Below are 24,637 nucleotides of genomic sequence, written 5' to 3' on the forward strand. Positions count from 1 at the left end.
TTCCTGTTGTTTTGCTAAACCCTAAACACCCATTTGATCAAAAATAAGACCTTTGAGTTAAGAGCGAGAACTCTAAACCCGTTGGCGACTCTTTTTGAAGCCTATAAATTTGGTCCACCAGATGGCAGTATTCACCAATTTAAACTGAGATTTTAAAACTATAGGTGCTGACATTTAAAAACATCCCCTAGGTAGTTTCAAGCTATTATCAGTGAAGGTAATCGGACGTGAAGCGGCGCAAACATTAACCGTGGTTTACTTTACTGAATGAACATTGTTATCTGGGGAACTTTTAGGGGATTTTTTTTCTGTTTGAGTGTCCTCTTGTTAAATGTCATCATACAATGAATAGCTCTTTCTTTAAAAAAGCAATACACACTAATTGGAAGCGCATTTAGAGCAAAAACCTCAAAACTAGACAGTGCACTTTCAGTTTGTTTCCACTGACAGACAGAGCTGCAGCAGCTGAAACCGTCACTGGTTTGTTTTAGTCTTGCCTTCTTTTAGAAAATACACAATCCAACCTCTAAAGAGCACTTAGACCTGCGAGAGGGCACCACACAACCCTGCCCTGCTGGCTCTTCACCTCATCAAATTCACATTTCTAGTTCCTAAACCTGATTCCCTTGAGCTGGCTCTCTTCTTTCGTCTGGCTTTGAGTTGGTTGCGGCCCTTGTACCGTGCCTGACTTGTTCATATCGGTCTACTAAGGCAGAGCAAAGCGGGATCTTGATAAAAACACAAGCGCAAGGCAGCAGAACTCAGGCAGATGTTGCCGTTAGCTTCATTTCCTGGGCGGAGAGCTTCTCGCTCTATTAGACGACTAACAGGAACAAGAGAAAAAAAATAAGAGGGGAGAGAGAGAGAGAGAGAGAGAGCGAGAGAGTGTACAAGTTATCTGAGCTCGGAGCTCCCACAAATCACTTTTTTGAACAGCAAGCTCTGACAGGCAGCGGGGGGGAAACAGAGAGCAGAGACAAAGGAAAGGTGTCAGTAGGGAGCTGTGTCACAGGAGAAGGTGTGAAGAAACAGTAGAGGGCATAAACGAGGTGACACCGGTGGATGGACGGAGGAAAAGCTGCGCTCCAGTTCCTCCTGCTACTGCCGGGGTTTTCTGCTGCTATGTCCGGATGATTCTGTCTCGTAAAGAGAAGGTGTGTCTGATTCCTGAAAACTTTTCCTCCGGGACAGGGTTACCTTGAGACTGACGCTCTTGCGCTTCGGATCGTAGGCCTGTTTGCACTTCTTTTATCTCTGACGCAGCGTGCACTTGCAGATGATTCCTCTGTGTTATCATGAGAGCAGATAGAGAGGCAGCTGGCGTGACATTGAGCTGGACGCGTTGAAAGCTGGTTTAATGCAGCTGCGCTCAGATCACATGCTATTATTTGTAAAAAGAGGTAGTCAGAGCTGAGAGCAATCCATGCTTGTCACATGTTTTTCTGCAGGAACAACCCTACTACTACTTTAGGGTGTACATTTCTCTTTTAAAAGTCTTTTGAGAATACTTATTTGATATTTAATCCACCCAGAAAAGTAATTTGTTGACTTTTGGATGGTACAGAATGGACAATAGGCTGTGGCAGGTTAACAGCCTCTAGGCACAGAAAGTGAGTAAGTCAGTGTCTGCCAGCACTCGTAATCATTTTCACTCATTGGGCTTCAGCTCTACTCACATTTGCTCCACTTGCCTCCGGGGACATGTAATAAGAGAGTGCTTACTGAGCAATACGGCACAGAGCTGACACGTGGAGAGGTATAAACTTGCTCTGAGTAAGACAGGATTACGCTAAATATTGCAGGTGGAGGACCGAAAATCACGATCTGGCCTGCGAATACAGAAGCAAAGACGACTGAGAGCTGTCAGACTGTTTCTGACGGATGGGTGTTGGAGAAGTCATGCGAGTGTTTGGGAGGCTTTCTATGCTTGGATGAGCTTAATTTAGATTTTGACAGCTCTGCTCTGGACTGGCTACACAGTGCGGCTCGTCATTGGGTTACCTCTAGCTGACTCAGACTGGCTTAACTCTCGCCGTCTGCCTGCCCACTCCGATTCTCTCTACCTGCCCCTATGCAAACAAGACGAGTGTTAGGTGGTTTTCTCAGCAGTATAGGGACAGCTGGGGCACTTTTTGGACTCTCCACACTGCTGTAATTGTTCTGTTGTGTGTAAACACCTTGCGTCAGTCACACCTCTCCTCTGGAGTGATTCACTATTCCCAAAGCATCCCTGACTGGAGGCAGGCAGCAAAAGAAAAAGGTGAGGCAGAATTTGCTAACGCTCAAAGTGCAGAAGGTGCTGAGTTGTAAAGTTGTTACAATGAAGCTGGGATTCCTGCTGCTGATGGCTCTGCACATGCTGGACAACGTGTCCAGTATGTCCACATGTAAGACTGTGGACTTGGAGATAGTGAGGCAAAAGCGCATCGAGGCTATTAGGAGCCAGATCCTCAGCAAACTGCGTTTGCCTAAAGCTCCTGAGCCAGAAGAAGCTGGAGACAAGGAGGATATCCCCACCACCCTGCTGTCCCTCTACAACAGCACCAAGGACATGCTGAAGGAGCAACAGCTCGAGTCCCAGATCCCCATCTCCCAGGAGCAGGAGGAGGAAGAGTACTTCGCCAAAGTGATGAACAAGTTCAACATGACGGGTAAGTACAAGTTAAAAGGCAAGAAGACATAAATCATGAATCCTAGAGCACTCTTACCCATTTTCAAGAATGAGGGCAATTGTTGACGGCCTAAGGATGGCTGTAAGAATGTCAGATAATTATATGGCTGTGATTTATGGTCCTGCATTCACCGACACTCGCAGCATGTTGCACAACATGTCGAACACAGAGCAGTTTGGAGAGCCAAAATCTCTTTGCTTGAAAAATAGAGATCCATGACCTTCAAACTGCCAAACAACTCACTCAACTTTCAGGGGAGTTCAGAGAATCTGGAGCAAGAGAGCTGCCAAATTGATGAGTCGTTCATTGAAATTTGCTTTGTGATAAACGTCCAAAACTCACAGAGGAAATAAAGTGTCTGATAGTGGATGAGGATATGGGAATGATACCTAACCCAACCTCACCATATTCCTAGCCTAGCTTAGCCTTCCTATATAAAATTCCGCTTAACTCTCATCTCCCTTCATCTGGGATTTCTCCCATTCAACTCGATTTGTCTGGTTGAATTTCAACCAATCAGGAAATGACGTTAATTTTCTGAGTTGTTTTAGAATTATAATCCACCTTTATCTTTACCAACTTCCGCGGACGACGTGAATGAAGCCGTTCAGTCCGTTTTGGTCACATTTCCAGATATTGAATTGACATTAACAGCCATTTTTTCAGCTTGGCACTTCATTCGTCGCAGTGGAGGATGGTTGTTTGCAGCGCAGGCAATTTCCCATACGCTTCATAGAGTCGAACCGCCGTATTACACGTGACACAGGCAAACGTTAGCGTTTGTACGCATTAATACATACATTTGAAATCGTCTTGGCACTACAGCAGAAGCTAACATCTTCGGTTTTCTTTATTTCCAATCATCTTGGTCAAACGGCCAATCAGCAGCAAGGAAAACGAACAATGCTCCTGGATTGGTAGCAATAGCATGTCACGTAGCATTGCATCCAGATATTCCTGCTTCTAAAGCTACATTTTCTTTTAAATATTTTAGATATGATGTAAAAAACACAAATTGGAGGACTTTTTTAAAACAATTTGAAGTTTTGCATCAAAGAAAAATTGACCACTAATAGGCAGTGTAAGCTAATAGTAGCATACTTCTTTGTGTTTTGTACTTTCAAATATTGTAGAAACTTATTCACTGAGGTTGTTTGTAGAGTGACAGTTTTAATGAAATGCAAGTATCCAGTTTCAAAGGGAATTTAAATGAAGGCTAATAAACTGCTTTTCTGAGTTTAATATTCTGGGAATCCATTTTGGATTTTGAGGTCAGGGAGTTCTGACTTTACCAACCTGACATCTAAAAATATAAAACTTGTAGGTAAAAATGGGATCCATAATCAAACCATATCCTTGAATATGGTTTCTTAAAACTTCCAGTCTTTGTAGCAGAACATGGAAAACATACATTGTAATTTGTTGTTAAATGAAACGCTGGTTCAGATCATGTGAAGTGGCTAAAAGAAACAGGAACATTTTGACACGGAGGTGGAAAAACTCCAGATTTACCTCATCAGAGAGGCACCAAATGACCAAAACGACCTATAAATTCCTTCACCATGCGCACATCTTCTGATCTGCGCTCAACATCTTTTCTGGCAGCTTTATGAGATCAGAGATCACACAAGTAACAAGTTGGCTGCACATGATTTGATGCGCTCCGCTGCCTTCATGATATCCACCTCTCTCTTTCTGTGTTTTGTTTTTTACGACTTCATTAACACACTTTACTTGGCGTGGCTGCATCTGCTGTTTGCACAGCCAAATGGTCCTGGGCTGTAATTGTGCAATGGCTCCCAAGCTATTATGATAAACATAATTTTTTGGTTTGGTTTCAATGCCCCATTGTTCTCTGCATGCCTGTACGCCTCACTTTATCAGGCAGGCATACACATCCCCCCCCCCCCTTCGCCTTTATCCGCCACATCAAAAGAAAGGCTTGAAGTGGATGGACCATGCTCAGGACCAAAAAGGGAGAACAAAGACACTCTCAAAACGAAGGGCACAATTTTGTTCTGCTCAAATGACAACCAAAGACCAAGATTGTAAACAAAACACTGCAAAAAAAAAAAAAAACTCATTCGTTTTTGTACCAAGTATTTTTGGTCTAGTTTTTGGTGCAAATATCTGAGTACACTTGAAATAAAACAAAACTAACTTACAGTAGCTTTTCAGCAATAAATAACAGTTTGTTTTAAGTCAATGATTCCTTAATATTGATGAGTAATTTCAGTTCCACTGTCAGATTATTTCAGTTATGAAAAGGGAAAATGTCCTGTTAGTGGTGCATCAGTCCAATATTAATATCTGTATTGGTTCTGATACTAAGGAAAATCCTAGATCAGCTGAAAATGAGTCCGATCCATCAGAGTGGATCTATTCAGTCTAATTCTACGTTTTGTTCTCTGAGTGAAGCCATGCTCAATTATTCATTTTACATTATATTTACAGGTCTTAATTGCACTTTCTGAACCATTTGAAAGAAGATTTGTTTCCGTTTACTTTTTAACATGTTTGACCAAATTTGAGTTTCTTTGTTAATTATTTTGCTTTAGCTGTTATGCTCCTAATTGCAGATTAAACTCATTTTTACATGTTTGACCGGTAGCTTGTGAAGCTGTTGGTGTATTTAAGCGTGCTGTACTGGTGCAGCGGTATGAAATAAAGTTGTAAATCAGTATATTTATGTCTGTGTTTAAAAAAAGAAGTGCTTTGAGCTCTGTTTTTCTGTATCGGATCGATATTGGCCGATATTAAGCCAAAGATATCGGTAGTGAAAACGTGGATCGGTTCATCCCTCGTTATAAGGGAATAATCTGCCAGTGGAACTAGTCATTTTTCTTCAATATTAAGGAATTATCTACTTAAAACAAGCTCTTATGTCTTTCTAAAAGTTATAATTTATAAGTTAGTTTTGTTTTAATTTAAGTATAATAAGGTATTTTCAGCAGAAAAAGACGACTATACTTGGTGAGACTGTTCGGAGTGCGACCCCTCTTTCTGCCGTTTTCTCTTTTGCTTTCCGTTTTTCACACAGCCGCGTTGTCCCCCAGGGATTGGGAATTTCCGACACTGTAACTTGAGAAATTGACGTCTTGTTTGCTTATCGTGTCGCTCGCACTCCATCATATCTCCCCCCAGTGATTTCCCTTGAATTCCCATATCTCTTTAGCAGCGACGGACCTTTTTCTGTCCGTCCCTCGGCCTCTGGTGCCCCCGTCTCTCTGCTTCCGGAGCGTTCTATCGGAGCGTTTGCAGCATGTTTGTGATGCGGCAGCCTGGCAGGAAGGAAGGACGGACGGCTGGTGGCCACTCGGATGCTGAGTGACTCAGGTCCGGTGCGAGCGTTGCGTTTCCTCTGAATGCCAGAGAGGGAACATCCGCCTCGCACCCCAGTCGAATCTCCAGATCTGTCAATACTTTTCATGCTTATTCCAAAAAGTAGAGGTTGTTTAAGATAAAAAAAAAAACAGTAGAGGAAATGGTTCTACTTCTGCTTTGCTGACTGAATTGCCACATTGTGGTTTAAGTTCACGGACCTTTGGTTTCATTGGCACCTCTGGTAAACTCAAGAAAGAAAACAACAACTTTTAAAAGTAGGTCACAGTTTGTCTTCTTTTAAATGATGTAATTATAGAGGCTCTTTTCTTATGAAGACTAAAACATATCTACCATGCTTTCACAGAATGTTCTCTTGTCTTTCCCATGTTGAAGGAAATAGATCTTCGTCATGCTGTTTGTATCCCACAGAAAATGGAAGTAATTGATGATTAAATGCATTTTGATTCACTTCAAATTAAATAAATACATAAATAATCCCAAAGGGAAATTAAACACTTAATTAATCATAGTTTATTTATAATATATTAGTATAATTATTAAATTCAATATTCTATTTATTAATTTAAATAATTTAATTTAATAAAATTAATAATGGTTCCTGGACACTTATTGGTATGAAAAGCAGAGCAGAAACTAATAGAAGGCATTCATTTATTTTAGATGCAGTTTTATGGACACACAACTAAAAATAAATGTATTAAATAAATCAGAACATGTTTTCTGATGTTCGTCACATTTAAGCCAATATTCAGCAGAATTTTCATTAAACCCAAATTTCCACGTTATAAAATGTTTTTTTATTGATCTGATGTAATATTCTAATAACAAATGTCATGTTTTTATTTCTGTAAGCAGAAAATCATCAAAATTAACAAAAAATAGAGACTGAAGAATAAAAGTCCAGGGCTGGACCAAGCATTTTTGGGACCCTAAACGTATTTTCATTTGGGCCCCCCAGAGCCCCCCCATCATACCAACACGTCAACACCAGATCTGTCAACAGGTCTCGTCTTTTCCAGCCATTGTTTCTGTTAATTATGACAACTTATGGTAAAGGTGTGTAAAAAAACAAATACTTCTTTGTGGTAATCAAATGTTGCCACATTTTGAATGTTTGGTTGCCAGGAATTCATTAAATACAGAAACGTATTTTATTCATTATCAAATCTGCCGAATGACTCACTCTTTCCAAAGATTGAAACCGCTGGAGGCAAAGCGTATTTGGGTGCAGAGCATTTCAAAACGCACTCGTTTTAAATCTTTATTGTGGTAATTTCATCATGGATCAGGCTAAATTCCTCCAGCCACATCCGTCCGCCAGGAGACCACACAGATTCACCTCTCCCATCATTCTGCTCTTTCTCCAAGAGCAGCAAACACAAAAGGACAGTTTGTCCACAAAAGTAGTTCGCTGACCCCGAACGAGTGTCTTCTTGTTACATAAAGCAGGAGAAATGGCGGCGCGTCATCAGTGCATCGGTGAAGGAAGCATAAAGGCGGCAGACGTTTGGCCAGCTGCTGGAATCTGATTCCTGCCACTGGTAATTACAGAGCTGTCTCCTAACCTGTCACAACAGCTGTCCCTGGCTTACCTGCGGATAGGCCCTAGTTCAACACACAAATCCCTCCCCCGCACGCCTTTTCTGAACAGGGTTCATTATTACAGTCCAGCACGAAGCAAAAGAACCGAACAAAATGGACATCAGGTAACCGGAGGGATTCACCGTTCCTGGTGTCGGAACGCTGCAGCTGCAGCTCCGGACTTTCACTGAGATTTATCCTCTTTGAAAACTTTCTTTCCTGGAGGAAAATATCCGTTTTATGGACAACTGGTCCTTCTTGTTTTGGATACTGTGGTAGTTGGGCTGAGTCCTGCTGTTTTGCTGTGATGCGTAACCATAGCAACAGAGTGGTTTACGACAGGGAGCAGCTGATTAACATCATTTCCCTTCGGGATCAGTGCAGTTCTTTTGAGTTTTAATTTGAAAGAGCAGCTCTATTTTAACTAGGGCTGAAACGATTCCTCGAGTGATTCGAGTACCTCGATTATTAAAATTCCTCGAGGAAAATTGACCTGCCTCGAAGCTTCGTTAATTTATGTTTTATCACATAAATTACGATTAATTTACGATTAATCGCGTAATCGGATAAAAACAATTATGAAATAAAATATTGGTGTTTCAGCCGGAACATTATTTGCGTTGCGCGGAGCTCTGACTTCCGCCTCTGAGTTGTTGACGGAAGCTACGTGTTAGCGGCATAACGTCCAATCTTCAAGTTCGGCCCGCGGGGATTTTACTGATTGGTGATAATTCCGGGTTTTCATCGTTTTTGTGGGACCAATAAACATCCTTAAAATGACCGGCGCGATGCCGGGAGTCCGGCAGCCTTTCTGCTCCGGAGCTGCTGGTTGAACGGCGGGAAGAAGCTGAGGAGGATTTATACAGGTGAGCGGAGAGACTGAACACGGCGGCGGCTGAGGGTTGATGCTTACAGGGTAAGAGCAGCTTTACGGACGAACCGCACAATAAACTTATATCATCCCGGTCTGAACAAACGGGAGGCGGAACATGGCTGGTAGATGAGTTTCTGAGCGGAGGAGCCGTAAATATCCCGTATTGCTCCACCGGTCTACAAAAAAGTAACTGGTAGGGAAGCTCAAAGGTGGAAAAAAAACTGGTGTTATGGAAGATTTACCAATATTTTATTTCATAGTTGTTTTTATCCGATTACGCGATTAATCGTAAGAAAAATCTATAGATTACTCGATTACTAAAATAATCGTTTACAACAGCCCTAATTTTAACCTATTCTTACCCGAGCAAAAGCAAAAGGGAGCCGTCCAAGAAATGACTCAGAGTGAAAAAAAGTATTTGGTAAAAACTCAAATACTGATAAAAAATTTTTTTTTAAGAATTACATAATCAGACTCACTAAAATACAAAGTTATGCTCAAATGTTGGCATTTTAAAGAGAAATAATACAATTACAAATTCAGGCAAAAGAAAATAAAATCCAAATAAGTTTATTTCAATATAAAACTTAAAAAATAAAAACAAAATTATGAAAATAATGTCATAATAAAATGAGAAGAGAGTCGTAGCATTACAATAATAACGTCACAATATTGCAAATTTATTCTCACAATAGTCCAACTTTATTCTTGTAATTTTATGACTTATTTTTTATTGTTATGGTCCTAATACATAGAAAAATTAAGTAAAAGTTAAAAGTTATTTTTTTTCCCCAAGAAGCAACTCAAGTAAATGTAACAGAGTAAATCTGACTAGTTACTGTCCAACAAGCTGCAACAACAGCATCAAAACATATATGTTCACACCAGAGAGACAAAGGTTTCAGAAATATTTATATAAAAAACAAAATTAACAATAATTATACTTAGAAGATTATTATAAAAATCTGAAATAAAAATATTATATTCATGTAGATATGCATATTGAATAATGATTTAGTATTTTAAAATCATCACATGCACCAAAATATTACAGAGATGTTGGTATTTTAAAGACCAAAATGAAAATAATTCATATAACCACATTATTACTATGGAAACACATAAAAAAAATCTGTTTCTTTCAATATAAAACTTATTTTGTTGAAAAGTTACTTATCTACTTATAAGTTGGCTGTGTAATAATATCGATTTTGCGATATATGTCGATATTTTCTTTCCTAGAAAAAAATCGATATTCATCGGCAAGTATCGTAACATCCAGCTGTCACCTTGTTTACTCGCTGCTCGCTTCACCTGGAGAGTGATTCGGTCATCAGAGTGATTCCTTCAGATGTTAAGTGTTAAAAAGGTATCAAACTATTCAGAGCAGGTCCTTGGTTCACTTTATTTACTTTACAAATGTATGTAAGCTACAGTTTCTACTGTTTCAATTAAAAGAAACATGTTTTCTCACCACTTCATTGGTTCATTTTGTCCAGCTGTCGACTTTAAGTCTGAGCCAGGTATTGTGTAGTTGGTGCTTTTAATCAGTTTTCAGTTAAATTAATTCAGTCAACCTCTATCACAGTCTCAAAATGTCACCAAAATCACTATGTCCCTCTAAAATCTTTCAGAAAATCGCAAAAGTGTATTGAATTGTATCGTTTGCTGAATGTCGCAATATATATCGTATCATGAGCAGAATATCGTGTATCGTATCGTGAGATTATTGTATCACTACAGCCCTACTTCTAAGCTAGTTTTGTCTTATCTGCTCTATTTGTCAGTGTGGAAAAATGAATGTGTAACAGCAGAAATTTTAATAAAAATGATTAAAAACGGTGCAGATGCCAGCAGGGATGTCAGCACTGAGTTTGTTGGAAGCAGTGATGGTTTCTAGGAGGAAGGATCTACGGTAACGCTGCTTTGTGCACTTAGGATGCAGCAGTTTGACTCTGCAGGAGAACAAAGTCCAATGAATGCTTTGCATTGGATTAAAAGTAGGTCAAAGTTTGTGGTTCTAGTTATTCCAAAGCTAAGAAGAATGCAGAAACGTCATGAAGACAAGGGGCCGCAAAAATCCTGCAGAGGGCCGCAAATGGCCCCTGAGCCGCACTTTGGACACCCGTCCACGAAGGCGTGTGAAAGTAGAAGCGAGGATAAAGTTTAGCTGTAAACTCGCTGCAGCAGCCAATATTGTTCTTAAGGGAAGTGACTTAGTTTCCTGTTTCTGAAGCAGTTCTGTTAACTTTTAACCCAGTTCACTTCAGCTTGCTGTCGCCATACTTTGATTTAAAGCCTCATGCACTGCAAGAACACACAAAACTATTTCTGGTCTAGTTTCTAGTGCAAATATCTTAGTGCACTTGAAATAAAATGAAAACTAACCCATAAGTGGCTCTTCAGAAGGAAATTGACGTTTGTTTTATGTAAATAATTCCTTGATATAGATGAGAAAGTTCATGTTCCAATGGCAGATTATTTCATTTAAAACAAGACATTTTTCCATGTTTTAAGTGAAATAATCTGCCAGAGGGATTAGAACTGGGTTGCTAGGTAACGGGCTGGGATTGGCTGGGGTTGCTAGGTAACGGGCTGGGTTTGGCTGGGGTTGCTAGGTAACGGCGGAGTGGAATATTCCACCAGTGGAACTAGAACTTTTTCATCAATATTAAGGGATTATTTACATAAAATAAGCTCATGTTTCTTGCTGAAAAGTAACTTGTAAGTTTGTTTTGTGTTATTTTAACGGTAATCAGATAATGGCAGTAGAAACTAGATCAAAAACACAAAAGCTTACCTAATCTAATTTAAGCTCGTAATTTTTCATGAACATTAAGGAATTATTGACTTAAAACAAGCTCCTGTTTCTTGCTTACAAATAGCTTTGCTGCGAGATAAAGAGGTTGTTTAAGTCAATAATGACTTAATATTCATGAAAAATTACTGGCAGATTATTTCACTCATAGGAGGGAAAAATGTCTTGTTACAAGTGAAATAATCTGGAACTTTTTCATCAATATTAAGGAATTACTGATTTAAAAAAAAAAAAGCTCCCATGTTTTGCTGAAAAGTAACTTGTAAGTTAGTTTTGTCTCATTTCAAATGCAATAAGACATTTGCACTATAAGCCAAAGCTACTTGGTCAGGCTTTGTGTTTTTGCAGTGCGTTTTCTGATCATTTCGCCTGCATTCTGGGTGGGACTGACCTGCAGAATGTCAAAATCTCATTTCCCGTTGCGCTCCACACCGGCGCCTTTTCAGTTTCACTTTGGCCCCCTTTAACAGCGTCTGAGGCGAAGCATTCGCAGCGTCGACGGCGGGAATCGTGGTGCCGCTCGGGTCGAGCGCGCACAGTAAGTATGCGGAGCTGGGCTGGGTTCGTGCCGGAGAGCTCCCGGCCTTGGCAGGCTCAGGCAGAGCAGAGGATTTGGTCCAGCGCCAGACATCGCATTGATATATGTACATCTCCAGTTTCTTCACACTCCCTCTCACACCCTACATGCGTTCACCCTGTTCCTGCATGCTTTCACTGCAAAAACACCAAGTCTTGCCAAGTGTTTTCTGTTTCTACTGCAAATATCTTGAAATAAGACAAAACTAACCTAGAAGTGACTTTTCAGTAAGAAACAGCAGCTCGTTTTAAGTTAATAATTCCTTAATATTGATGAAAAATTTCCAGTTCCTCCAAATTATTTCACTAATAATTATTGACTGTGTGTCTATGACTTTGTATTCTTTGTGTTTTTATGATGTAAAGCATTTTGAAGTGCCTTGTTGCGCTGTCAATCATCCTCATGTATGTGCTGTTCAACGTACTAATGGTGGAGAAACAACTTACTGATACAGGAAAACTATTTATTTGCTGCTACCGCTAGCTGTAGCAGTAGCAGAGAGCATGATGGGGTAAGCAGCGCCACACGGAAGGTGATTGGCAGCAATAAGACCCTCCTCCTGCCTCTGATTGGTTGTTTTTACTGGGATAAGGCAGAGGAGCTCGGTTTTTTTCAGATTATCCGTCTCGTACATTACCGACATGGTGACAGTTTTAACAAATATATGAAAATATTTTTTTATAAGAGTTGGACACTGCAGCTTTAAAACAAGCTCCTGTATTTTGATGAAAAGTAACTAGAAAGTTTATTTTGTCTTATTTCAGATATACTGAGCACCAGAAACAGACAAAAACCTGATGAGATTTTGTGTTTTGCAGCGTTAACTGCGTCATCTTTATGTTTTCTTAACTTGTGATAATCTCCCCGTCCTTCAGCTCCTATCGTTTCCCATCGGTTCCCATCGGTTGCCATCGGTTCCTATTGGCTTCCATCGACTCCCATCGGCTCCCATCGGTTCCTTTCGGCTCCTATCGGTTCCTGTTGGTTCCTATCGGTTCCTATCGGCTCCTATCGGTTCCTGTTGGTTCCTATCGGTTCCCATCGGCTCCTATCGGCTCCCATCGGTTCCCATCGGCTCCCATCGGTTCCTATTGGTTCCCATCGGCTCCCATCGGTTCCCATCGGTTCCCATCGGCTCCCATCGGTTCCCATCGGCTCCCATCGGTTCCCATCGGCTCCCATCGGTTCCTATCGGTTCCCATCGGCTCCCATCGGTTCCCATCGGCTCCCATCGGTTCCTATCGGCTCCCATCGGTTCCCATCGGCTCCCATCGGTTCCCATCGGCTCCCATCGGCTCCCATCGGCTCCTATCGGCTCCCATCGGTTCCCATCGGCTCCCATCGGCTCCCATCGGTTCCCATCGGTTCCCATCGGCTCCTATCGGTTCCCATCGGTTCCCATCGGTTCCCATCGGCTCCCATCGGTTCCCATCGGTTCCTATCGGTTCCCATCGGCTCCCATCGGTTCCCATCGGCTCCCATCGGCTCCCATCGGTTCCCATCGGCTCCCATCGGTTCCCATCGGTTCCCATCGGCTCCTATCGGTTCCTATCGGTTCCTACCGGCTCTCATCGGCTCCCATCGGTTCCCATCGGTTCCCATCGGTTCCTATCGGCTCCCATCGGCTCTCATCGGCTCCCATCGGCTCCTATCGGTTCCTATCGGTTCCTATCGGTTCCTCCGTCTCGTTATCTCCTGTGCAAACTGCATGAAACCTGCAGATCAGTGCTGCTGGATCCATCAGTAGCTTCTGATCAAACATTCCCCCTGATGCTCCCGCTTGTCGTGTTGGAGGAAGACGCAGGGATTACAGTTGCTGCTGCGCTTTGAGAAAACAAAACTCTCAGCTGTAGCAGCTGGAACAGATAAATGTTTGGCTTTAGCTAAGATCACTGTGAAATCTGCAGATGGCGATTGATGGCTGGATTACCAGAGAAGCGTTTCAGTAACAAAAACAACGATTCTAAGACATGCAGACTAGCAGGATGCAAATGTTGGAACAAATTCCTCCAAACTGACGCAAGAAGTGTGAAAAGCACCGAATGCAGGAGGCGAAAATGCTTTAAACCTGAAAATAAATACGTTAGCAGAAACTAGATGCTCCAACACCTGAATGAAAATCGGTGTTTGCCAAAGAGCACGCTGCCTTGTTAGCCAATATTTGACTTTAAACCGGATGAACTCGCTGTCTAATGAATTAATCAGATCAGTGAAGCTCAACCTGCAGGATGAAGAGAAAAAATGTTTTTACAGGAAAGTAAGTCACTTAGGTTTGGTTCATTTTTATCGTTTTCTTGGAGTGAAAATCTTGATAAAAGTACAATGTCTGAGTTGTTGTACTTCCATTTGTGGTAATAGTGAAACTGTTTTACAGAACATTGCACAGATAATACATACATCCCTAATTGACTGCAATATTTTGGATCCTCACTTTGCAGTTCACACACTTATAAACTTTAATTTACTGTTTAGTTAAATGGTCTCTTGTCTTTCCCATTTTGCAGAGTGGCCAGTAGAAATGAGGCTCTGTTTTATTTTCACTTTGCGTAAAGTGAAAAATGTTCCGGCTACGTTTTATAGGAATATTAGGGGATCTAGTAATTGTGATAAAAAAATAAATAAGTGTGATTTTTTTTTTGTATTAAATAAGATTTTAGGTTGGGATTTTTTTAAAAACTCCTAAAAAATGTTTGCGATTGTGCCGCAGAGACGGGAAAGTTTAGGTGACTAGTTCTTTTTTTCTGCCATGAGTGAAAACATTTCTTACAAAAAATATGTTTTTCTATCTTCCCCGTGTTGAATTTGATCAAAAATATATATATTTTTTACATCAATAAATCCTCCTTGGACACAGAAACTAATTAATTAATAAAGTTATGAATTTAAAAAGAGATTACATTAATTTAATAGAATCTTAGCTAATTGGAGCAACAGATCGTTTATTAAACGATTAATCAAATTTGTTGTGATTAATCGATTATTGAAATAATCGTCAACTAATTAATTGACTAATAACTGCAGTATAGAGACTCAAGAAGGTCATACAGAACAACAGTCAGAGCAGAAATAAAACAGCTTATTTCCATTCTAATGGAAATCTAATGATATATAAGAAAAACTTGAGTGCTTAAAAGAAAAATCTGTAGAATATGCTAATTTTTAATACGATTAATCGATTTGTCATCAGAATAATCGATTGTTAGCATAATCAATGTCTGCAGCCCAATTTGTATTTTAATGTTTATTTATTATTCCTCTCTCCTCACTTATAAATGAGTTTATTTTAGGAATTTTAGTTTATTTTTGCCAGAGATGCCAATAGCTGGCTAATCTAAATAACTCTTAAATTCGCCATCAGTTTCCAAGCAAAGCTGCAACCGCTTTGACTTTATATGTAATTATAATAATAATATATATGAGGACAAACTGACAGAATAACTAGTTTAGTTGAAACGGTCGTGCCTGGAGAGAGACGGCAGCTCTGGGGAATCCATCTGGTGCTTGACGGCTTCAGTTTCCATGGAATATTTTACAGACGGCTCTGAGAGTCGACCCGTCCGGAACCGGCTGACCCGAGCCAAGATAAGCATGAAGTAGTTTGGTGTAACACTTAAAGAGCACGTTCTTTTATTCTCGTTTTGAAAGGAGCTTAAAGCAAAACTACGACGGTGCGTTGGAGCAGCTGGAGAAAAAACAGAGCAAATTTCCACCAAAACCAAAAAAAAACTGAGATTAATCCCAAAAATTACCCAGAAAAATAACGTTTTTATTTATGTGTTTGAAAAGTTTAACATTTACTAGAAAAACTGGGAAATTTTGAGATTAATCTAAAAGATTTGCTAGGAACAAAGACAAGTTCTGAGTTTGAAAAGTAAAAAATTTGCTAGAAAAATCTCTGATTTTTTTATTTTTATTTGATCTGAAATGTTTTTGAGAACGAAAACAGAAATGTGAGTTTGATTAGTCTAGAAAAAAGTACGAGTAATTTCTGAATTTGAAGTTAATTTGCTTGAAAGAACTCAAAACGTTTTTGTTTCATCTAAAAAAAAAATTTCTAGGAAAAAGGAAATTTCTGAGTTTGAAAAGTTGAAACTTTTTAACTATTGAAACTGAGAATCTACCAGTTTTTCTAGAAAATTTCAGAGATTAATCCTAAAATGTCAGAGTTTTTTTCATGCACATATTTGACTTTTCAAACTCTGAAATTTCCTTTTTTTTTTTAAGAAAATGTCTGCGTTTCTTTTGCCTTTTCCCCTCCTATCTAACAAACCTAATATACCATCTTAAAAAACAGCAAACAATCCAGTTAAGTGACGTTTTTCCTCCTGGAATCCAAAATGAAGCCGGCAGTCATGAGTATTTCAATCATTATTTTCAATCCAGAAGTAAAAATCTGCCTTTGAGAAGCTTCTTCTAATTGGCCCAAGCCAAACAATTACTGACCTGCGTGTGTTTTCTCTCTCACAGGCAGGAACAGCACGGAGAGGACCAAAACGATGTTCTTCAACATTGCAGAGATCCGTAACGGTGTGGGCGATTCCCAGCTGCTCACCACTGCAGAGCTGCGGATGCTCATCAAGAAACCGTCCATAGACAAAGAGCAGCGCGTGGAGCTGTACTACAGCACCGGAGCCTCGTTCCGCTACCACGCCTCCCGCTTCGTCACCAACACGCTCAAAGAAAAGTGGCTCTCCTTCGACATCACCGAACCTCTGCAGCAGTGGCTCCAGGGCCAAGGTGAGGCGACCGTCCTTCCCAACCCGTGCTCCGGGTCGAGCCCCGGGTTAGGCTGAACGCTTTTCCGTCATATTTGTTTTCCAGAGGATGAGCAGAAGTTCGAACTCCGCGTGTTTTGTGAATGCGAGCAGCAGACAGCCGCCACGTTCAGCTTCTTCGTGTCGGGAACGGGGAATAAGCGAGGAGACAAAGCCACCATGGAGTCGATGACGGAGCAGCCGCCGTACATCCTGACCATGTCCATCCCGAAGAACATGAGCAGCCACCTCACGTCGCGCAAGAAACGCTCCACCAGCGGGCAGGAGACCTGCACAGCGTAAGCGACGCCGCAGACTTCACAGAACCGCTCATGGAAAACACTTGAATCAACTTTAACCGGGATCTATTATCCCAAACTCACATTTTTAATGTTTCCATTTGGGTTTCTACTAAAAGCACTCAGCCGGGTTTTGGCATTAAGTTAATGTTTTATGGTGTCTGGAAAGTGACCCGTTTTAAAAACGCAGTCGAAGCCCACCCTGTTACCTAGCAACCCCAGCAGGGTTCCACCCGTTACCTAGCAACACAAGCAGAGCTCCAGCACGCTTGGTCAGCTGGTTTTACTGCTGTACAATGTCTGCTGGAAAAGGCAAGTGTTTTGATGTTGACTTACCATCCAGAAATCGCTCCCTGCATCCTTGTTGGTTGTGCAGGAGGCTCCACTTCTGCTTTTCAAAGATGTACGGGTTCACTGCAAAAAAAAAAAAAAGCAAATTTTTTTGCTCTACTTTCTAATGGAAATATTTTAAAATAAAACAAAACTGACGTAGAGGTACCTTTTGAGTAAGATAAATGTCTTGCTATACGTGAAATTATGATTAATTTTCTTAACATATGTTGGGCTGGGAGGTGTGGGAAGCAGCAGCATAGTAGGATTTAAAGTGACAAGACTCCCTCAAACACGTCATTGATAACCTGGCGTCACTCTTGTGATGCAACCAAGTGTCTCCACTGCAGTTTTGCAATGATACAACCGAAAAACCATGCTAGCGCAAAAAAATTTTTTTAGCTGACACTGTTGTTTTTCCCTGAAGCAAATTTACTAACGTAATTCCAATTTGGGCAATTTTATGGATGATGGAAACGAAGCTAGAGAAAAAACACAAATTTCCCCCCCCCCTACAACTAAACATTTAAGAGCACTGGGGCTCCACAAGGTCGTGTGTTCAGCCCACTGCTGTTTACGTTGATGCCTCCACTCAGGACGTGGAACATGACGCTCTTCTCCCCAGTGTCTCCACTGGTGTCGTGACACAAACCCGTCAGAGAAGTTCTGAGGAAACTGAAACAAGCGTCACTTCCAACTTCCCCACAGCTTTCCACAGAGCCTCGGCGTGGCGAGCTGGATTTTACCGGGTTGCTCCAGCTTTAATACGCGAGGTGACCACTGCACTGCAAAAACACAAAACCTTAACAAGCAACTTTGGTCCAGTTTCTGTTGCAAATATCTCGGTACAAATAAGACAAAACTGACTTGCACTTAACTTTTCAACAAGACATTGGAGATTAAGTCAATAATTCCTCCATATTGTGAAAAATTATTGTTCTGTTGGCAGATTATTTAATTTATAACATTTTGTAAGTAAGTAAAACTAGTATTTTTACAAATTAAGGAATAAACTTAGCTCCAATAACGCGCTAAAAAGTTCCTTATTAGTTAGTCTTGTCTTATTTCATGTGCTCTAGATTTCGTGTTTTTACAGTGCATATTTTGATTTCTCTGTGATTAGAAATAAAAATTAAATAAACTTCAGATAGAAGAAAATTTACTTTAAAATCTCTAATAATAGAAATAACTGCAATGGATGCACAACATTGGGATCATCGGCCATGTTAGTCTTTATTATATTTATATAAATAGATAACATTTTAAATTTATTAACAGAGTTATGCATACTGATCTACAAGAGATAACAGACAATAAATAAAACAAATAAAACTAACAGAAAAGAGGATATATTCAGGATAAACACACAACCAAATGTTCATGTGGGTTAGATTACGTTTTTCCTTTATCAGTTATTTTCTGATTATTAATATTTCAGCCGATTTCGATGTCCGATACTAACTCTGCTGTTAAGGCCAATATTTGATACATTTTTTTTATTTAATTACTCAATAAATTGAAGAATAACTGATAGATTATTTGCTATCCAGGAAAAGGAAAGTGGTTCTGTTGAGATCATCCACTTTACTTTATTGTGTAAAATAATAAACTGCTTTTTGTCTCACTTATGTTCTCCAGCTCATTAAACCAATTACGTCAAGCGAAACAACACGCTGGGTAAATCCAAATAGAGGTTTTTAAGTGATGATTGTTTTTATTCGGGCATGTTAAAGCTGCGTGAGAAAAAGTTATTGCCCTCTAAACCTTGTAACAGCTTGTGCCGTCCGCAGACGCAAAACATCGGCTATTAAATGTTTGTGACGACCGGCGGCGAGCAGCTCATCGCCCTGCGGAGACGTTTCAGCCGAGGCTGCTGCAAAACAGCTTTAACTCAACCAGGGTGGCTTCCTGGGAGTCGGATGTCGACCCAGTGCGAGTTTAGGGCTGTGTAATAATATCAATTTTGCGATATATGTCGATATTTTCTTTCCTAGAAGAACCGCAAGTGTCGTAACATCCAGCTGTCATCTTGCTCACTCACTGCTTGCTTTGCCATGAGAGTGATCAGGTCATCAGGCTTATAGTGATTCCTTCACATGTTAAGTGTTAAAAAGTATTCAGAGCAGGTACTTGCTGACTTTATTTACTTTACAGATGCATGTAAGCTACAGTTTGTACTGTTTCAATTAAAAGAAACGTTTTCTCACCACTTCTTTGATTCATTCTGTCCAGCTATCGACTTTAAGTCTGTGTCCAACCAGAGCCAGGAATTGTGTAGTTGGTGCTTTTAATCGGTTTTCAGTTAAATTAATTAAATCCAACTCTGTAACAGTCACAAAATGTCACCAAAATCACTCTGTCCCTCTAAAGTCTTTCACAAAATCGCAAAAGTGTATTGAATTGTATCGTTTGCTGAATATCGGAATATATATCGTATCGTGAGCAGAATATTGTGTATCGTATCGTGAGATTATTGTATCACTATAGCCCTATTGGAGTTTAAGGTCACAAACGCAACATTACGACTCATTTTCCAAAACGCTTTGCTAATTATTACCAAAGGTGAGCAGTGTTGCCAAAAATTATCCAAGAAATTACTCAAGAGTAAAAAAGTATTTGGTAAAAAAGTCGACACAAGTACCGAGTCACTGATCAAATCGTCAATCATTTAATGTTAAAAATTACATCATCAGACAGATCAAAATATAAAGTTACGTTTTGGTATTTTAAGGACCAAATTGACAATAATTCATATCAACAGCAAAAAATAACAAAATCAGGCAACAGAAAATGTTTCCAAATCTGTTTCTGTGAATAAAAAACTTCAGAAACTTTAACAGAAACTGCAGGTGTGTGTCTGTGTGGTGGATTTCTGGTTAAAACGTGTTTATTTTTCATTCAGTGAGTAGAAAATCCAGAGATTTTACTGAAGTGAGAGCAGAAATACTTCAAAATAAAAGTAAAAATACTCCTAAAGGTACATTTTTTTCACAAAAGTTACTCAAGTACATGTAACTAGTTACTATCTAACCGTTTTCCTCATTCTGCATCAAGTAACTTTGAGTTTGACTTTACAAAATGTAGAGTAGTGAAAGAATAAACAGTTTTATACACTTGAGATACATTTAAAACAGATTTTAAAAAAGAACAGCAGTGAAATATATTTAAACGTTCAAAGGTAGAAGTACAAACTTCTTACATCTACAGCGTCATTTAACGCATTAATGTTATTCTGGTTCTATTCTAGTTGTATTTTCTACATCCATAACTCATATTTACATGTAAACATTTCACACCTTTCCAGTTTTACCTCCTCAGCAGTCGAACTAGTTTGGTTTTTTCTCTGCCCTCTGTATCGTTTTCGTTCCTGAATGAACGCAGCAGACCTTTTACTGCTCCATAAAGTGGCACCAGGCCGCTGTTGCTTGGTGCCACTTTATGGAGCCATAAAAGAGCCGGCGGTGGAGTCCTGCAGCCGGCAGCCCCTTCAGGCTCACCGCCGCTCCAGGTTTCCTCCATCTGCGGCTCTCGCTGCGGTTCGCCGGAGTCCCAAACCCTTAAGAAACGACTTCACACGCCGGCCCAGGCTGATGGGGGGGCGGCAACGCTGCTCTGCTCCTCGTCTGTTCTTCAGTTGCTTTAGATCAGAGACGATAAGTTGCTGTTTGAAATATTGGCAGGTTTTTAAGGGATTCGTTCTGGTTCTCACAGTAATGAGAGTTGGCATTGAACTCGTTCTACAGCATAATCACAGCTAATTAAGACATATTTATATGATGGAGTATTAGGGCCATAAAAAATAAAAGTTGGATTACGGGAGTAAAGTCATGTTACGAGACTACAACTTCATTCCATTTTATTTTGACTTTATTTCCGTAATATTCCGACTTTATTCTCGTAATATTCCGACTTTATTCTCGTGATATTCCGACTTTATTCTCGTAATATTCCGACTTTATTGTCAGAATTTTCCTGTAATATTCCGACTTTATTCTTGTGATATTTTGACTATTGTCAGAATATTCTGGTAATATTCCGACTTTATTCTCGTAATATTCCGACTTTATTCTCGTGATATTCTGACTTTATTGTCAGAATATTCTGGTAATATTCCGACTTTATTCTCGTAATATTCCGACTTTATTCTCATGATATTCCGACTTTATTCTCGTGATATTCCGACTTTATTCTCGTGATATTCTAACTTTATTCTCATAATATTCCGATAATATTCTGACTTTATTCTTGTGATATTTTGACTTTATTGTCAGAATATTCCGATAATATTCCGACTTTATTCTTGTGATATTTTGACTTTATTGTCAGAATATTCTGGTAATATTCCAACTTTATTCTTGTGATATTTTGACTTTATTGTCAGAATATTCTGGTAATATTCCAACTTTATTCTTGTGATATTTTGACTTTATTGTCAGAATATTCCGATAATATTCCGACTTTATTCTCGTGATATTCCGACTTTATTCTCGAGATATTCCGACTTTATTGTCATAATATTCTGGTAATATTCCGACTTTATTCTTAAAGTATACTGACTTTATTGTCATAATATTCCGACTTTATTCTCGTGATATTCTGACTTTATTCTCATAATATTCCGACTTTATTCTCGTAATATTCCGACTTTATTCTGGTAATATTCCGACTTTATTGTCGTAATATTCTGGTAATATTCCGACTTTATTCTCGTAATATTCCGACTTTATTCTCGTAATATTCCGACTTTATTCTCTTTACAGTCTGTTCTTGTAGACAGTCATATTTTCAATATTTACTCTGAGGCTCATGTTGGTGTAAATATAGAAATATGCAAACAAGCATCAAAGCTGCAGGCAAATCAGCATCCGCTGCTCGGTTTCCCATTTCCTTGGTTTTCTACAGTTAACCCTTGAATGGTCCAATGAGCGCCACCACAGCGTAATGAAGCATAGTGTCAGTCAGGGGCTTCTTAAAATTTGCTGTAACACAGACTGCTACAGGAGGCTCACAAACATCAGCATCCCCAACAAGTTACAACATTTCATTCTCTTTAGTGGAGTATTTTTAATTTAAACTGAATTAAATCTGCTAGTAGGAAAAGAACAGTTTAACTGCACCACCGCATATACTTTGTTATCTGGTTCATATTTACTGCTGGGCAATAAATCAACTGTAGATACCAGAGCAGGAGAGTTTATTATTTTATAAACTCTCCGTTTCTGTTTCACTACGAAATAATTTATGCGAAAAAGCAGAAACTGAAACCCACTCAACTTACAACCCAGCTCGACTAATTTCAATGTCATCTGTTGAAGATTAAAGTATTATTGCAGTAAAGTTTTTTATTTTATTTGAATGTGTAATTTTTAAAACCATGTAAACGTTTTCCTCCTGTCTGTGGATGCAGGCAAACGGAGAACTGCTGCGTCAGGAGTTTGTACATCGACTTCAGGAAAGATCTGGGCTGGAAATGGATTCACAAGCCCACAGGATACCTGGCCAACTACTGCATGGGGTCGTGCACGTACATCTGGAACGCCGAAAACAAATATTCCCAGGTAGGAACTGACTATGAAAATCACAGGAACAATCATTTTTAGGCTTACAAGCAGGCTTTACGTTACGCGCCGTCCCCCTCTCCATACGTCACCGCGCCGTCCCCTGCACTTCCTTTTATAAAACTGTTTTGTGGTGAATACAATACTGTTCAGGTTGTTAATAAATGTTAATTTTATGGTTAAAACAAAAAATTCGACAATTTTTTTCCAATATAAGACACCCCGAAAGTAAGACATAGTGGGGCTTTTGGGGATAAAAAGAAACTAAGACACTGTCTTACTTTTGCGGAAACACGGTATTTATTATTGAGCAGATTAACTTAAAAAAAATATCCAAAAAGATGTTTTTATTATTATTTAACAGTTTGGATTAACAGGAGCTCTGAGCTGCTCATCTGTTCATGTTTTTGTGTTCAGCAGGTTAAACTTTTTTTGTGGGATTCCTGGGATTGTGTTTCTGTTTGTGCTGCAGATTTTGGCCCTGTATAAACATCACAACCCCGGCGCGTCCGCCCAGCCGTGCTGCGTTCCCCAGACGCTGGAGCCGCTGCCCATCCTCTACTACGTGGGAAGGCAACACAAGGTATCAATACCGCGGGTGTTTTTAGATGTTTACGGAAAGTTACGAGGTGCTTTACGGTTCACTTCTGCCTACAGGTGGAGCAGCTGTCCAACATGATTGTTAAGTCCTGCAAGTGCAGCTAAAAATACGCGGTGGCACAACGCTCTGCGTCTTCTGGAAACAAACAATGGAGGAGGTTTTTTTGATGCCCCAGAAAGGACAATGTGATTGTTTGAAGTGGATCTCCAGCGCTTTTTTTTTTTTTTTTTTGTGAGACTTTCTATTCAAATAATCAATATTTTTTCTGTATTTCTATTCAGAAATAAACAAAAAAAAAAAGATTTTCCCTATCATAATTTATTTGTTGTAGAACTGCCTCAGCTGGAGATGAAAAATGACTTCTTACTCAAAGTTTGAACAAAAAAAAAAAAGCACAGAAGGACCAAAAATAACCCTGATGGAAGAAGTTCTGTTTTCACAGATGGGACATTTCCGTTTGTCACAGCAGCTTCCAGAGGTAACGGCAAAACGTGCCAAAGCCCAGGTGGAAAGCAGAGGTTGTTTGGGAATTTCCTGGAAGATAATACTGCTGCCAGTGCTTTCCAGAAAAGAGAAGAAAAACCCAAAGGGATCGTCCATCCTGGGAAAACTCCCTGTGCCTGAAAGGCCGGGCCAGTCGGACGGCATTTCAGAGGAGCTGTCCATCTGTTACGTCATGATATTTGTTTTTTCAACATGTACAGCGTTCCCACCACCTCTCTGCGCTGTCAGGAAGTTTGTGCCAATAGCTTCCTGGTCCGTGAAGGTGACGGGTGTGAGAGCGATGACGCCGTGTGGCGCAGCGTTTAAAGCTGTTCGCTTTAGATAAAGAGGTTAGAGAAGCCATGCAGGCTTGTTCTGCTCTTTCAGTCGTCAAGGTGAATTATTGCCTGTTTGTAGTTTTAAAAAGGAAGTTTTCATGTTCTTATGAAATGTGTTTTTAAAGAGTTTATTCTCTGTTTTGATTTGATTTAGCGATAAAAACAACATATTTTACACTTTTCTGTGTTTTTACATATGAAAAACTGTTTGCAAATATTAAATAAAAAAACAAATAAACTTTTTAAATTATGGCATTGACTGTATGAGGATTTTGTAAAAACATCATATTCCAGTGATACGTAAACGTGTACATATCACACGTTCCTCAGAATTATGAGAAAATAAAGAATTCTGAGAAGAAAAATAAGAATTTTGAGGGGAAAAAAGTCATAATAATAAGTAAAAA

At 39.7% G+C, this 24,637-nt stretch overlaps 1 protein-coding gene across 1 annotated transcript; it reads left to right on the plus strand.

Moving 5' to 3' along the window:
- Positions 1 to 859: 859 nt before the first annotated feature.
- On the plus strand, positions 860 to 24,482 carry tgfb1a (transforming growth factor, beta 1a). Its single transcript, XM_008426526.3, has 6 exons — positions 860 to 2,651; positions 16,335 to 16,604; positions 16,689 to 16,920; positions 22,658 to 22,808; positions 23,281 to 23,391; positions 23,466 to 24,482. Exons 1-6 carry the CDS (start codon positions 2,321 to 2,323, stop codon positions 23,511 to 23,513), a joined length of 1,143 nt encoding a protein of 380 aa, XP_008424748.1. The 5' UTR covers positions 860 to 2,320; the 3' UTR covers positions 23,514 to 24,482.
- Positions 24,483 to 24,637: the final 155 nt, after the last annotated feature.

Source organism: Poecilia reticulata, chromosome 13 (genome assembly GCF_904066995.2).
Source record: "Poecilia reticulata chromosome 13, P_reticulata-male-v2, whole genome shotgun sequence".
NCBI lineage: Eukaryota > Metazoa > Chordata > Actinopteri > Cyprinodontiformes > Poeciliidae > Poecilia > Poecilia reticulata.

Excerpts from the sequence above, each read along its gene's own strand:
- tgfb1a (XM_008426526.3), top strand. The coding sequence starts at position 2,321 with ATGAAGCTGGGATTCCTGCTGCTGATGGCTCTGCACATGCTGGACAAC. Across the intron at positions 2,652-16,334 it reads GAACAAGTTCAACATGACGG|GCAGGAACAGCACGGAGAGG; the intron begins GTAAGTACAAGT and ends TCTCTCTCACAG. Across the intron at positions 16,921-22,657 it reads GGGCAGGAGACCTGCACAGC|GCAAACGGAGAACTGCTGCG; the intron begins GTAAGCGACGCC and ends CTGTGGATGCAG.